The 16,679-nt window shown below is 45.8% G+C and overlaps 1 protein-coding gene across 1 annotated transcript in view; it reads left to right on the top strand.

The window, feature by feature from the left end:
- SLC16A10 (solute carrier family 16 member 10) overlaps positions 1-16,679 on the top strand; it is a 156,838-nt gene that overhangs the window by 78,377 nt on the left and 61,782 nt on the right. The window contains exon 2 of the mRNA XM_024216030.3: positions 2,344-2,488. Within this exon, the coding sequence (XP_024071798.1) occupies positions 2,344-2,488 (145 nt within the window). The remainder of the gene's footprint in view (positions 1-2,343; positions 2,489-16,679) is intronic.

Here is a 16,679-nt window from a genome sequence, read left to right as displayed (position 1 = left end):
GTGCAGGTAACATCCAATTTTACTTAACATATTAAATTTATCCAGCTTTCAATTTCTGCCACTGTTAAGGTACATGTTGAAATATTAACTATAGAGGACTGGAGAAGGGCAAGGTTAGTGCCTGTCTTTAAAAGGGGAACAAAGTGGACCTGGGGAATTATAGGCCAGTCAGCCTAATTTTGGTACCTGGAAAGATACTGGAACAATTACTAAATAATCAATTTGTAAGCACCTAGAAAATAATAGGGTGATAGATAATGGCCAACATGGATTTATCAAGAATAAATCATGCAAATGTCTTTCTTTGACAGGTTTATTGGCCTAGTGCTGAGATCCACAAAGTGTGGGGTGTGCCCCTGTCAGGGGTGTGGAGGAATGTCTGGTGGGCATGGCAGGGCATGGGCCAGGCCCCACGGGGGGCGGGGAGGGAGCGCCACCCAGCCCCTCCCCGCCCCCAGCTCTGCTCTGGTCCCGCCCCCAGCTGTGTCCCCGGCTCCTGGCCCTGTGCCTGGCCTTGTCCTCAACCTTGGCATGACTCTGCTCCCGGCCCGGGGGCAAGGCTGGGAACGGAGCCTCACCTTGCCGCAGGCCCGGCTCCACTCCTGCCCCTGGCCGTGGCCCCATTCCCGGCCCCACCCCCAGCTGCAGTCCCAGCCTCGGCCCCCTTACCCTGGTACGTGTCTTCTCTTCCCCGCGCCCCCCCAGTCACGGCCCCACTCCTGGCCCCAGCTCTGGAGGGGGAAAGGAGGCCGGGAAAGGGGGAATGTGACCCTCAAAAGTTTGGGGACTGCTGGCCTAGTGGATAGGGAGAAGCCGTAATATGTTTTATCTTGATTTTCATAAGGCTTGTGACACAGTCCCACATGACGTTAGGGAAATGTAGTCTAGATGAAATTACTATAAGGTACCCACCGTAACTGGTTGAAAGACAGGACTCAAAGAGTAATTGTCAATGGTTTGCTGTCAGACTGCGAGGGCATATCTAGTGTGGCCCTGCAGAGGTCTGTTCTGGGTCTGGTACAATTAAATATTTTCATCAATGACTTGGATATTGAGGTGAAGGAGTATGCTTCTAAAATTTGCAGATGACACCCAGCTAGGAGGGATTGCAAGCACTTTGGAGGGCTGGATTAGAATTCAAAACAATCCTGACAAATTAGAGAATTGGTCTGAATTCAATACAATGAAATTAAGTGAAGTGCAAAGTACTTCACTTGGGAAGGAAAAATCAAATGCACAGCTACAAAATGGAGAACAACTGCCTAGGCAGTAGTACTGCTGACTAGGATCTGGGGGTTATAGCAGATCACCCGTTGAACATGAGCCAACAATATGATGTGGTTGCCAAAAAGGCTAATATCTTTGAGACACAAGGGTGGGTGAGGTCGTATCTTTTATTGGACCAACTTCTGTTAATGAGAGAGACAAGATTTCAGGTATGTTTGGTCTTGAGAAAAGAAGACTGAAGAAGGCCTTGCCTACAGTCTTCAAATATGTTAAGGGCTGTTACCAAGGGGATGGTGATCAATTTTTTTTTTCCATGTCAACTAAAGGAAGTACAAGAGGAAATCAGATTAATCTGCAGCAAGGGACATTTAGGTTAGAATGTTAGGGACGATCAGGTTAGAATTCTAGTTAGAAATAGTTAAGTATCGGAATAGGTTGCAGGTTGTAGAATCCCCATCACTTAAAGTATTTTAAGGTGAGGTTAGACAAACACTGCCAGAGATGATCTAGGTGTATGCTGGTCTTCCGGGGGAGGGGGGGAAGGGGTAGACTAGATGACCTCTTGACGCAAGCACCAACTTTTCCTTTTTGCTGGGGGTGCTCAACCCCCGCTTCGCCATGAGGCCCTGCCCCCACTCCGCCCCTTCCCTCAAGGCTTTGCCCTTGCCCCACCTCTTCCTGCCCCCATTCCCCAAGGCTCCCGCTCAACTGCCTCTTTGCGCTCCCCCAATCCCCTCCCTAAGCCACCAAACAGCTGTTTGGCAGTGGCACCCCCTATCAGCTTCTTTGGTGGCGGGACAGTCCCCATCAGCTGCTGGGCAGTGGCGGCGGTGCCCCCGCCATCAGCTGATGAGCGGGGACAAGGAACAGCTGTGGCCGGTGGATGCTGAGCACCCACTATTTTTTTCAATGGGTGCTCCAGCCCGGAGCACTGACAGAGTTGCGCCTATGCCTCTTGAGGTCTCTTCCAGCCCTATATTTCTATGATTCTATTTTTACCATATGCTTCCATGTTGTTTCCATTAAAACAAAACTACTACAATCTGTTCTTACATCATATAATTGAAAGCTTGAATCAATCTCTTATTCCTAATGCCAACCCTGTGTTTTCTGCAGCCTGGGTGAGTTCCCTGTCCATGGGAATGATTTTCTTCTGCTCTCCCTTAGTCAGTGTATTCACAGACATATTTGGTTGTCGAATAATAGCCATTGTTGGAGCTGCAGTGGGGTTTGTTGGACTTCTTTTAAGCTCTTTTGTAAGGTAAGAATTCTGCTTTCTTCCTTTGATATTATATCTATGATGGCAGGTACTCTTGCTATATTCACTGTCATAAATGAATATTTTGTGCTCAGTTATGTGTAACCTAAGCCAATTCAGTGTGTTGCTTGTCCTCCTCAAGTAGTGGCTATGCTAAACAGAGGTTCATGAGTCTGCTGCTGGCTTTGAACCAGCAGAGCTGGACCTATTAGGTCGGGCACTAGAGGCTCATGCTTTAAGATCCAGAGGTCCCAATTTCACTTCTCACTGCCAATGACCCATAGCCATAGCATTATGTATGATAAACATTACAGATTGTGCAACTCTACTAGCTGGGTGCAAGGAAACTTGTTTTATTCTTTCATAAACTACGTTGTTTGACATTATCAGACATAAATCTTCCTCCTTTTACATGGTTAAATTTGTAAATACTACCAAATAAATTAAAGCAATGCTGTTGAAACATTTTAGTAAATTAAAAAAGCCTGAAAACTTTTGTTTTAAGGTTCTGCAATTAACTTTAACTCTGATCCTGTATCAACTCATCCTCTATCCAGAAACTTCCTTTCTCTCAACCATCAAGTCTAATCTATAATTTTTCTCTTGACTCCAAAACTTCACCTCATATGTTAAATATACAGATCCAAGTGACTCCTCATTTCAGCCACAGACCCTCCTTCAGACTACCTGATGTTTGTGGCAAAACATGTGAATATCTTTACCAGTATAGATCTTTTAATACTTACACAGTACTTTTCATATTAAACATTTTACCAACATTAACATACGGTACAGAAGCAATACTGTTCCCCATCATTCCTGTGTGAAAGTGTTAACCAATTCTACTCCATCCACCCTCTTTGGCTCTAGAAAGCTCACTGTATTTACATCATTCATTTCCCCTTTGAATCGAAGACCTTATCTTTCTTCCCCCCCACCTCCCCACACACACTTTTATCCATCCTCACATTGCTTGCTGATGCCAGAATGACATGATCACCAGCATATGCTGAGGCACAGACATCGAATCTATTACTTTTTCACTCCTATGCAGTGTAGTTGTAACTGTGTTGGTCCCAGAATATTAGAGAGACAACGTGGGTGAGGACAGTAATATTGGTCCAATAAAAGAGATTACCTCACCTACTTTGTCTCTTTTTCACTTGTTAACAGATACGAAAAGTTTGTAGAGTTGTAATATTTACACTAGTTCTTCATTAAGTAAAGGTGAAGAGAACACACAGGGTCAGTTAAGGTTATTTTTAGAAACTCAGAGGGCCGCTGTCAACTTAAAAATTACATTTTAAAATACATTTTTATTTTCTATTGAAAACACTTCAGAAATATCAGTGAAATTTGTCTTCAAATTGGATTTATTTTTCTAAAATTTTACAACCTGTTTTCATCTGATGAATCGCAAGAAATTGAAGAGCATTTGGCACATGGTATTTGTTATGTAAATTAGCACAAGCGTATCTTGTATCATGTTCGTGAACTGGTATGGAACCTGCATGTACTCAAGGTCTCCCTAATCTCCACACATGGTGCCCCTCACAATACCATATGGTTGACCAACAAACCAGTCATGAAGCACTTCTCTTCTGCAGAAGGGGCCTTTGATTCACCCTGAATCTCATTCCTCTGAAGCGATTATATGGTCTAGTGCAGCCTTTCTCAAACTCAGGTCCATGGACCCCTGGGGTCTCTGAGGGTACTCCAGGGGGTCCATGGGCTCTGCTGATCAACTCCTCCTCCTCCCTCTATTTCCCAGAGGCTACTGAAGCCAAACCGGGAGATTTTAGGTGCTAAAAGTCTGGTGGGGCTAAGGCAGGCTCCCTGCCTACCCTGGCTCCATGCCACAAGTGGAAGTGGCTGGCACGTCCCTGCGGCCCGAGGAGCCAGGGGGTCTCTGCGCACTGTCCCTGCCCCGAGTGCTGACTCCTCAGCTTCCATTGGCTGGGAACTGCAGCCAATGTGAGCTGTGGGGACGGTGCCTGCAGGCAGGGGCAGCACACACAGACCCTCTGGCCCCCCGCCTAGGAGCCGCTGACAGAGAGATGTGCCGGTCGCTTTCAGGAGCCGCCCGAGGTAAGCGCCACCTGGCCAGAGCCCTCACACCTTCTCGCACCCCAACCCTTTCCCAGCCCAGAGCCTGCACCCCGAACCTCCTCCTGCACCCAAACTCCCTCCCAGAGCCCGCACCCCCTCCCACACCCCAACTCCCCTGCCCCAGCCTGGTGAAAGTGAGTGAGGTGGAGGAGAGCGAGCGACGGAGGGAGGGGAGATGGAGTGAGTGGGAGTTGGGAAGAGGTGGGGTGGGGCTGGAACTTGGGAGAAGGGATGGAGTGGGGGCCAGGCCTGGGGCTGAGTGGGGGGAGCTTGGGGTCCCTGAAAAATTTTACATCAAAATGAGGGTCCTCGGGTTGCTAAAGTTTGAGAAGCGCTGGTCTAGTATATGCACACTGGGGGATTGAGAAACTGGGAACCAGTTCTTTCTCATACACCACTAGGAAAGGGGGCCCAGGGAACCAGATCACTTCTTTTAATTCCTTCCAGGGAAAAAGGTGTGGGGCTCATAAATAGGGTGACCAGATGTCCCGATTTTATAGGGACAGTCCTGATTTTTTTGGGGCTTTGTCTTATATAAGTGCCTATTATCCCCCCACCCCCGTCCCGATTTTTCACACTAGCTGTTTGGTCACCCTACTCATAAATAATTCCGTTTCTCTTAACTATCCTGACTCCACAACCATCTAAACAGGTAGGGAGATATTCAAGAGCCAGATTGCAGGAGGAGCTTGATACATTAGTGATACCATGTGCTCTCTGACACTTGCAGGAGGGGCATACTCTTATTGGCTATGCTCTTTGTGCTCCTAGGTTGGTGATTATATATGTTCTGGAAATGTTTATTATTTTTAACAACAAAACAAAAGATCCCCTCAGGGCCGCCCAGAGGGGGGGCAAGTGGGGCAATTTGCCCCAGGCCCCGGGCCTCGCAGGGGCCCCCACGAGAATATAGTATTCTATAGTATTTCAACTTTTTTTTGTGGAAGGGCCCCCCGAAATTGTTTTGCCCCAGGCCCCCTGAATCCTCTGGGCGGCCCTGGATCCCCTTAGGTTTAAAGTAAACAACAAAACACACAGTTTCCCAAGTCAGTTAGCTAATAAATTAAGCTGTCAATGTGGCTTAAGATCCAAATGTTTAGTTTAACATATTTTATTAGATATTCTGGGGTAGATTTTCAAAGGTCTTACTCTCACTGAAAGTCAATGGGAATGAGGTACCTGTGGTCTGTGTCTTTGTAAATCTTCCCTCAATACTGTGTTAATTTGATATGTATTCCTAATCATAATTCCATTTTAATTAAGCATTTTTGGGTCCAGGAATGCGTTGTTACTTTCCTCTGAAACCAGATACATTTCCTCTCTGTATTTCCTTGGTATCCATTGCGACTTAAAGATGGAAGAAGCAGGTGGAAGGAAGTGAATTTTTAAAGATATCGAATTAGCTTACTTGAACTTTGCTTTAATACTGTTCTTCAGTCTGTAAAATGACTTATGCCTATGATCTAATCAAAAAGTAGATGAAGGCATAGTTTAGATGTAGAAAAGTACAGTATGCATTTGCTCTAAAAATAAACTTCATGCAGCCAATCAATGTGGCTATGATTGTGTTACATCTGTTATTTTTAATATGAAACCTATCCACTAAGAGGCAAAGATGTAGGAAGTGTGCATGTAGGAGAAATATTTTACTATATGTATGTGGGTCCGGCTGGAGAATCTTGCCTGTATGCTCGGGGTTCTACTGATCGCCATATTTGGGGTCGGGAAGGAATTTTCCTCCAGGGTAAATTGGCAGAGGCCCTGGAGGTTTTTTGCCTTCCTCCGCAGCATAGGGCAGGGGTCGCAAGCTGGAGGATTCTCTGCGACTTGAAGTCTTTAAATCACGATCTGGAGACTTCAACAGCTGAGATAAGGGAAATTGGGTGGGTCAGCTTTTGTGGCCTGCATCATGCGGGAGGTCAGACTAGATGACCATAATGGTCCCTTCTGACCTTAAAGTCTATGAGTCTATGTTGTGTGCATTTAACTCTTTCAAAGGAATCGAATGCTGGAGATATGATTTACCATTTACAAAAGTGGTTCTGGTTTGTCATGATCAGATTATACCCTTTCTGATGCTTATTAGTTTCTCTTTAATTATTTTCTCTTTTATTTTTCACTGATTGATGGTCATAAAAGCTAATCAGTCTTACTTGTTTACTCTTTTGTCTTATTTTGCTGCTGTTGGTCCCCTTTCATAAAATATGGGTCATAAATTGATCTGCAGAGTTTAGAGCAGCAAACTTCTTATGGGGGTAGAACATTGTGCAAGTATTCCCTCCTATAGGGAATACTTCTCTCTCCCCCCCCCCCCACCTCAGGTACATTATTAGTCAAATAGAATTTTCTGAGACGTTCTGCAGTTCCATAGAATGTTTTCAGAGGTATACTCTGGCAAGAAGGAGGTGACACAGGCAGCTTTCTGTCCTACAATGAAAAACAACTCAGTGTTTATGCACTTATATTATTTGGAAAAAAACTCCTAGGTACTGTTAGAATTAACCCACTTATTAGTAAAGACTTAAAATATATTTTTAGTTGCTAAAATTTTGTTCAGTAATGGAACGCAACTAGGGCTGTGTACAATGGGATTATAGAGCTTTGCAAATGGTCACATAATTTACCTGTTTTAGCCAATATGCTTCATATATCCACAAACTGATTCTTCAAGTAGTGTCCCTATGGGTGCTCCATTCTAGATGAGCTTGCACCCCCTGCAACTTTGATTGTAGATTTTTCAGAGCAGTGTCTGTTCAGTCTGTGCATGCGAGTTACTCAGTCTTATGCTCCGAGCTCTTGTGATATAGCACTGCCTCGGCGAACAGCCCTCAGTTCCTTCTCAACTGCCTCGGCTTGATACGGAGCCTCAGTCTGTGCCGAGTTTTACCTCAACTGTGTCCCCTTAGCTCTCTTAATAGTTTATTATAGTTGGTCCTAGTGGTATTTAGTAGTTTAGTTTTAGTTGTAGTAGTTTTAAAAAACAAAACACCTTTTTATATATAGCTAATAGATAAACTCTGAAACTTTCTTTACTGGAAGGGCATGCCCAGTTCCCCAAGTTTCAAATGTTGCCTGTTGTTCTGGGAGGTAATCCTGGTGAATGATGAACACTCCCAGTGCATCTGTTGCCTCAGGGAATCTCATATTTCCCAAAAGTGCCACTTCTATCTGGCATTAAAATCTAGAGCCAGAAAAAATAGGGAGATCAAACGTCAACTCCTCATGATGGAGAGCTCACTGTGCCCTGCCTCTGACCCTGGGCAGGGGGCTTCCTCCCCCCGTACGCTGGTCTCCAGGTAAGTTCACTGCCTCCACTATCTCCCCATCATACTCCTTGAGTGCATCTAAGAGAGACCCAAAATTCCTCTCAAAAGACTTCCCAAGACTGTCTCTCAAGTTCTCCATGGCACTTCACCACCATAGAGTGATTGGAAGAGGAGGATTCTTATGAAGATCTTTCCTCGGTCTCCCCAATATCTGTGCAATGCTCTCCTCTCCATTCATATAGAGATTCTTTTCCAGAGGAGATTGGTATCACTCATGAGAGATGGCTATAACCACCATTTCACTGGTATGAACACCCATGGATGCCTCCACCCATGCCATATGCACCACCTCCTCAGTCATACTGGGATTGTCGGATGACCTATTACTAGCAATTCTCTAGGGCCTTGAGCACCACCCGTCACAGAGATAGACAACCGTCATCACCCTCCCTCTCTAGGAAACTGGAATCTCAGGAAGAAATCTTTGTGGAACTGGAAGGTAGGGCTGATGAAGGTGTCTCTCCACTGGCCAGCATCTCTTCTTCATCCCTGGCTGAAGCAGTTACGCCACATCCTCCATCCCTGGCAGACAATTGCAAGTAGTTTCAGGACCTTGTTAAGAGACAAGGAGGTCAAAGAATCACATCATAAGCTGCTTGACATCCTTCATACAGCTTCATGTACCCGCATTGCCTTGCTTGTTAATGAGGCCCTACTGGACCCTGCAAAGGTTATCTAGCACACCCCAGCCACAATTCCATCTACATTCAAGAGAGCAGATAAGAAATATTATGTTCTGTCTATGAACTCCGAATTTTTATTCTCTCATCCCTCTCCTAACTCTTTGGTGGCTGATGCAGTTAACAGACGTGGGAGGCAGTACTGCATTAAATCCGCACCTTATAACAAGGATCATGAGTGCCTGGTCCTGTTTTGTAGAAAATCATATTCATCAGCTACTTTACAATTCAAAATAGTCAACTACCAGGCTTTAATGGCAAAATTCAATCATACAAATTATACCAAGCAGAACTCATTTATTGAGCATCTGCCAGCAGAACATAGAGAGCAATTCCAGGCAATTACTGAAGAAGGCAGCTGCTTGCCAGGACATCTCTGCAAATCTTCCTTGATGCTGCTGATACTGCTGCCCACTTGATTTCTACATTGGTATTATGAGGAGGGCCTCCTGGCTCCAGCTTTCAGGATTTCCAAAGGAGGTCCACAATACAGTCGAGGACCTCCACTTTGATGGTACTAAACTATTTGCTGATGACATGGACAAATCTCTGCACACAGTAAAGGACTCCAGGGCTACTTTATGTTCTCTTGGGATATATACACCTGCCCACAAGAGAAAGTTTTGTAAGTCCCAGATGGCCCAGAGATTTTGTCCTGCCCAATCTCGATCACCCAAAGATCATACTAACCGCAATGCAAGAAACAGAGGTTCTAGAGAAGAAAATCTTTTGACCTTGCAGTTTCCACCTCCAAGCACCAGTCTTACCAGCTACATCGATTCACCTGCCTTCCTCTGTTCAGCGACTGCCTTTACCACTTATAGTGGGCTTGGGAGTCCATCACTATGGACAAGTGGGTTTTGGAGATCACCTCCACAGGGTACTCCATGCACTTTACCTCTCTTCTGCCTGTTAACCCCCCTTCCCTGTCCCTCCTCAGGGACCCCATTCATGAGAACCTGCTATGACAGGAAATACTCTTTTCTACTGTTGGGTGCTATAAAACCAGTTTCCATACAGTACAGAAGAGAGGGGTTTTATTCCAGGTATTTCCTGGTTCCAAAAAAGAATGGCAGTTGGAGACCCATCCTAGATTTAAGGCTACTGAACACCTTTGAGGGCAAAAAAATTCAAAATGGTGATGCTCACAGCAATAATTCTGTCACTGGACCAAGGGAATTGGTTCTCATCCCTCAACGTTCAGGACGCATGTTTCCATATAGCGATACACCCATCCCACAAAAGATACCTACGGTTCACTGTCTGTCAGGACCATTTTCGGTACAGTGTGCTCCCTTTTGGCCTATAATCTGCCCCAGGGATCTTTTCAAAGGTCATGCTAGTAGTAGTGGCGCACCTCCGCAGAAAAAGAATTCTGGTGTTCCTTTACCTTGACTTCTGAAAGGTTACTCCTTGGACGTAACTTCATGGCCAATTTGCAAAGCCACCTCAACCCCTGTGCAAAAGTTAAAATTTATACGCGCTCAGCTTGATTCAGTAGCAGCAAGAGCCTACCTCCCAATGCACAGATTCATGGCCCTATCCAGCATAGTCAACGTAATCCAGATCAGCCCTCAAACCCTGGTCAAGAACGATCTTCAGCAGTTGGGGCATATGGCAGTTAGTACTTTTTGTTATACACCATGCAAGACTGCTAATGTGATGTCTTCAAGGGTGGCTCAAGACTGTTTATTCATTGAACAGACACAGTCTAACTACACTACTTTACATACCCACTAGGGCTGTCGATTAATCACAGTTAACTCACATGATTAATTAAAAAAAATTAATCACAGTTTCAATTGCACTATTAAGCAATAGAATACCAAGTGAAATTTTATTAAATATTTTTAGATATTTTTCTACATTTTCAAATATATTGATTTCAATTACAACACAGAATACGAAGTGTACAGTGCTCACTCTATATTATTATTTTTGATTACTATTATTTGCACTGTAAAGAACATAAACAAAAGAAATAGTATTTTTCAATTCACCTCATACAAGTACTGTAGTGCAATCTCTTTATTGTGAAAGTGCAATTTACAAATGTAAATTTTTTTTTTGTTACATAACTGCACTCAAAAAAACTTTAGAGCCTACAAGTCCACTCAGTCCTACTTCTTGTTCAGCCAGTCATGAAGACAAACAACAGGTTTTTTACATAATTCTACATTTGTAAATTCAACTTTCATGTTAGATTGCACTACAGTACTTGCAACGGGGGAATTGAAAAATACCATTTCTTTTATTTTTTACGGTGCAAATATTTTTAATCAAAAATAAATATAAACTGAGCACTGTACACTTTGTATTCTGTGTTGTAATTGAAATCAATATATTTGAAAATGTACAAAACATCCAAAAATATTTAAATAAATGGTATTCTATTAACAGCGCAATTAATCACAATTAATGTTTTTAATCGCTTGACAGCTCTAATACCCACCTTTGTAAAGAAATCTCTCAATTGATGGAAATAGCCTCACAATGTTTGTGCACGAGTCCTTTTCACTTGCCCTCCCTGAGCAGTTATCATAATAACAGATGCATCCCTCTTGGGGTGGGGAGCTCATCTAGACACCCACATGGCCCAGGGCAGGTGGATGCCTCAAGAAACCACTCTGCACATCAACCTTCTGGAAATCAGGGCAGTCAGATATGCCTGTCTCCAGTTTCTACCGTTAATCAGAGACAAGCCACATAAAGGTCATGATGGACCATGTCATGCATGTTCTATATGAACCAGCAAGGAGGAAGATTCCCTTCCCTCTGCACAAAGGCTATCAAGCTTTGGAATTAGTGCATAAGAACATAAGAATGGCCATACTGGGTCAGACTAAAGGTCCATCCAGCCCAGTATTCTGTCTACAGACAGTGGCCAATGCCAGGTGCCCTAGAGGGAGTGAACCTAAGAGGTAATGATCTAGTGATCTCTCTCCTGCCATCCATCTCCACCCTCTGACAAACAGAGGCTAGGGACACCATACACAATCAGATTGTCATCGTAGTAGCTTACCTTCTAGGAGTTCAAAATGTGATCGCAGACACACTCATCAGTCTCTTCTCTCAAAACCAGTAGTGGGAGATAGATTCCACCATACTTCACCACATATTCCGGCAATGGGGCATTCCTCAAATAGTCCTGGTCACTATGGCAATAAACAAGAAATGCACCCAGTTCTGCACCAGAGTGCAAGCTGGGTCACTGATCCTTGAGGGATACCTTTTACCTTCTGTGCTCATTTTGGGTCTACTATACCAATGGTTTTCAAACTGTGGGTTGGGTCGTGGAATGTAAGGCACTGGGTCGCGGCGGCTCTGGTCAGCACTGCCGACCGGGCCATTAAATGTCCCATCGGCGGGGCTGCCTGGCTAAGACAAGTTAGTCCCTACCTGTTCTGACACTGCACTGCACCCTGGAAGCAGCCAGCAGCAGGTCCGGCTCCTATGTGGGGGGGCCATGTGGCTCCGCGCGCTGCCCCTCCCCGAGCACCGGCTCCGCACTCCGCCCCTGCCCCAAGCACCGGCTCTGCACTCCCATTGGCCGGTTCCTGGCCAATGGGAGCTGGGGCTGATATGTGCCTGCAGGCCTCCGCCTAGGAGCCAGACCTGCTGCTGGCCACTCTTGGGTCGCCGCACGGTCCGAGGTGCTAGGACAGGCGGGAAGCCTGCTTTTGCACCTCTGCTGCACCGCTGACTGGGAGCCACCTGAGGTAAGCCTGTGCCCCAAACTCATGCCCCAATTCCCTGCCCCAGACCTGAGGCCCCCCGAAACCCGGAGTCCCTGTATCCCAAATTCCCCATCCCCGAGTCCCCTCCCACACCGCAAACACGTCATTCCTGGCCCCACCCCACAGCCCTCATCCCCGCACCGCAACCTCCTCACCTAGCCCTGAGTCCCTCCCACACCCCAAACTCCTCATCCCAAGCTCCGTTGGGTTGCGGGCATCAACAATTTTCTTCAACTGGATCACCAGGAAAAAAGTTTGAAAACCACTAGTATACGCATTTCTCCAACTCCTCTAATATCCAAAATTCTACTCAAAATAAGAAAGGACAAAGCCAGAGTTATTCTAACAGCCCCAACCTGGCCTAGGCAAACATAGTGTCCTTATCTGATACATCTGGCCGTTTATTCACCAATTACTCTCTAGGCCATTCCTCATCTCCTCTCCCAGGAAGGTGGGAAGATCCTTTACTGCAATCTCTGAGTTTTTCTGCCTCAAAGTGTGGATTGTTGATGGTTCATGAGATTAGAAACAACCTATTCAGAGGAAGTAAAAATATTCTGGGGGAGGGGGGAATTCTGTGCAACTGCACACACGCAGAACTCATGTGCCGTGCAGAATTCCCCCCCCCCCCCCCGCAGAAAATACATTCTGCTGGAAAGGTGCTGTAGTTGCTCCTTTTGCCCACCAGGGGCTGCTGTGGAACCAGAACAGAGAGCCGCTGCTCTCAGGCTGGAGCAGCCCCCGCTGCGGATAGGGAAGAGAAAGAAGTTGTGTTCCTCACAACATCCTGCCTGTGGGGCCAGGTCAGGAGGCACAGGATGTGGAGGAATGGACAATATGGGGTTGCTGGAGTGGGGATCAGAGACTTGGGTTCAGAATGGCTAGTGGGGGGGAACAGACTAGGGTGGGGACTGAATGGAAGTAGGGGTGCAGGAACACATGAGGACAGGGTGAAGGGGTGCAGGAACACTTGAGGATGGGAGAGGGGTGTAGGGCCACATGGGAGACAGGAGGGAAGGTGTGCAGGGACATATGGGGGGAGAGGGCGGTTCAGTGGGGGCAGAAGGGAGGGGGCCCAGGGACACATGAGGACAGGGGATGGCTGAGTGGGGGCGCAGAGACACATATGGGGAGGAGACAGCTGAGTGGGGACCCAGGGACACATGAGGACAGGGGATGCAAGTATACATGGGGCTGGGGAGAAGGAGTGGCTGAGTGGGAGTGCAAGGACAGATAGGGACAGGAGCAGATGGGCCTGACTGAAAGAGAGAGGCTTGGGGTCATCCAGGGTCTGCATGGTGGAGGCTCCCTAACAATCCCTCCCTGTCCCAAAATACCTGTTCCATACTTCTCCCACCTACACCCAATAACCCTTCAAGTTCACACTCGTGCTCCTTCCCAGCATTACTTCCCTCTCCCATAGCTCCTCCCTTACCCCTGACTCCCCTAAGCCTTTGCAGTGCTTCTGAAGGGTTCAGGAAATACATTTCTGTATTGTAGTTTAAATGAATTAATATGCCTAGTAAGGAATTTTTGTCAAAAAACGTTTCCTGAATCTTTTTTGTTGTCTGTATCATTACGGACATAGTTGCTGACAGGTATTTTGAAATAAATTACCCAAACAATTGAAACTGGCATGATTATATTGTGTTATTTTGACAAATAAAATATGCAGATTTTTTCAGAATTTTAAAATATTTTGTGCAGAATTTTTTTTTTTGTGTACAGCATTCCCCCAGGAGTATAAAAAAAGTGCTATTACACAGCAGAAAACAGTCTACACGCTACACCCCACTTACAAAAATGGACAAGATTTGCCTACTGGTATGACTTCAAACACATTCCACCCGTAACCTCATCACCATCAGGTACATTAGACTACATCCTAGAACTTAAAAACTTGGGGCTGTCATTGAGTTCCACTGGAGTACACATGGCGGCCATCATGGCTTTCCATTCTCCAATACACGGTTATTCTGTATTTGCCCACCCAATGATGATGAGGTTCCTCAGGGAGCTCAGAAATCTCTTTCCACTAGTCAAACATCCTAGTCCGGTTTGGGACCTCAATCTGGTTTTTAAATGCCTACAAGATCTCAGTTTGAATCGATGGCTACCTGCTCCCACCTACATTTGTTGATGAAAACAGCATTTCTGGTAGTCATCATGTCAACTTGACATATTGAGGAAATATGTGCCCTTATGGCATATCCCCCTTCCACAGCACTTTTCAAAGACAAGGACACATTACAACCACACCAAAAATACCTTCCTAGCTCCACATTAATCAACCCATTCATCTCCCAATTTTCTACCCTAAACCTCACCTAGACAAAGAGGAGGCCCAGTTGCACCCATTTGATGACCGGCACAGTTGCACCCATTTGATGTCAGCCTTCTATCTTGATAGGATTAATCCTTTCAGAAAGACTCCAAATTATTTATTTCAATTGCAGACAGATGAAAAGGGTCTGTTGTGTCTAAACAAAGTCTTTCCAATTAGATTTTCAACTGCATTAGTTGTAGCTACCAATGTTGTAGTCTCTAAGGACTCTGACATATGAACTCACTCTACGAGGTCTATTTCCTTTTCTAGAGCCCTTCTCATAAATGTTCCCATTACTGAAATATGTAGAGCCGCATTGGAGGCCTCTATACGTACCATTGCTGAGCACTATGCAATAACTCATGACTTGGTTTCCAATGCTGCATTTGGCTCTGAGTTGAGTCGAGTATTGACAAAAATATGGCAAAGCCACCTCCTCCTTTAAAGGGAACTGCTCAGTAGTCACCTAGAATGGAGCACCCTTAGGGACACTACTTGAAGAAGAAGAAGAAATGCTTACTCATGTAGTGTAGTAACTGCTCTTTGAGATGCGTGTCCCTATGGGAGCTTCACTTAAGGTGATCAAATGTCCTGATTTTGTAGGGACAGTCCTGATTTTTGGGTTTTTTTCTTATATAGGCTCCTATTACACCCCCACCCCCTGTCCCGATTTTTCACATTTGCTGTCTGGTCCCCCTGCTTCACTACCCATCCTCCTTCCCCTCAGCTTTGGAGTTCTCTGCTATGGAGCCATGTGGTAGAGAAGGAACTGAGGGCAGTTCACCCTCACAGTGCTATATAACAGCACAGAGTATGAGACTGAGTAAGATGCATGTGCAGGCCAAATGGACACTGCTATGAGAAATCCCTGCTCAAAGATGCGGGGGCACAATGGCACCTAGAATGGAGCAGCCTTAGGGGCACACATCTCAAAGAACCACAGTTACTTCATAGAGTGAGTAACCATTTCTTCTCTTCTCTTTTCTATCATCTAGCTCCTCATATTAGTGTTCACCTACTATTTTGCCTTCCTTTTTCATGTTTGTGAGACTGTTACCCATAGGAGGGTACTCAGTAGGTTCTTGCTGCTTAGGGTGACCCTATTTCCCAAAGGGAAAATAGGACAGCACACGGGACTGGCCCGAGCTGCTCGCCCAAGCCCTCCTCCCCACATGGGGCTGGCATCGTTGCTGCTCACTTGAGCTTTGCCCGCCCTCCCTGTGCGAGGCTGATGCTGATGTTGCTGCTCGTTCGAGCCCTGCCTGCCCCCCATGTGAGGCTGATGCTGGTGTCACTGCTCGCTCGAGCCCTGCCTGCCCCCCTGCCTGAGCCCTGCCGCCCCCCCTGCATGGGGCTGGTGTTGCAGCTTGCTAGAGCCCTGCATGTGCCGAACCCTGCCCCTCCTCCCGCGCGGGGCTGATATTGGCATAGCTGCTCGCTCGAGCCCTGCATGCCACCTACCTTCCCCCCTGCGCAGAACTGGCATCTCCCTTCCATCCCTCACCTGTTCCTCTGCAAGTCACTTTTTTGACAAAAGTGGACATTTGTCGGATTTGCTCTTGTCAACTGAGGAAATGAGACAAATGCCAACTTTTGCCATAAGTCAGGATGGCCAGGACAGAGCTTAAAAAAAGGACTGTCCTGTCCAAAACAGGACGTATGGTCACCCTACTGCTGCTGCCCTTTAAAAGGACAGAGTGGGAGGCAGAGGGAAGAGACCCTTTTGATTCAGGATACCAGGAAAAGCAGTAAGGATAAGAGCAACTGGATAGTAAATAGTAAGACTGATTCATTTTTATGACCATCAATAGGTACTTAAGAGTTTTTTTTTTCTGAATAGTTTAATTAATGCATAACACGGAGCTGTTTTTCATCTTAGGACAGAAAGCTGCCCTGTGTCACCTCCTTCTTGCCAGAGTATATCTCTGCGAACATTCCTTGGAAATGCAGAATTTCTGTTTGACTAATAAGGTACTTTAGGTGGGGAAAAGTGAGAGTGTGTGTGTGCAGCGAGGG

Source organism: Terrapene carolina, unplaced genomic scaffold (genome assembly GCF_002925995.2).
Source record: "Terrapene carolina triunguis isolate 2854851 unplaced genomic scaffold, T_m_triunguis-2.0 Scaffold42, whole genome shotgun sequence".
Taxonomy (NCBI): Eukaryota; Metazoa; Chordata; order Testudines; family Emydidae; genus Terrapene; species Terrapene triunguis.
Note: the sequence above shows the minus strand (reverse complement) of the source record. Positions and strands in the feature narration are given on the sequence as shown.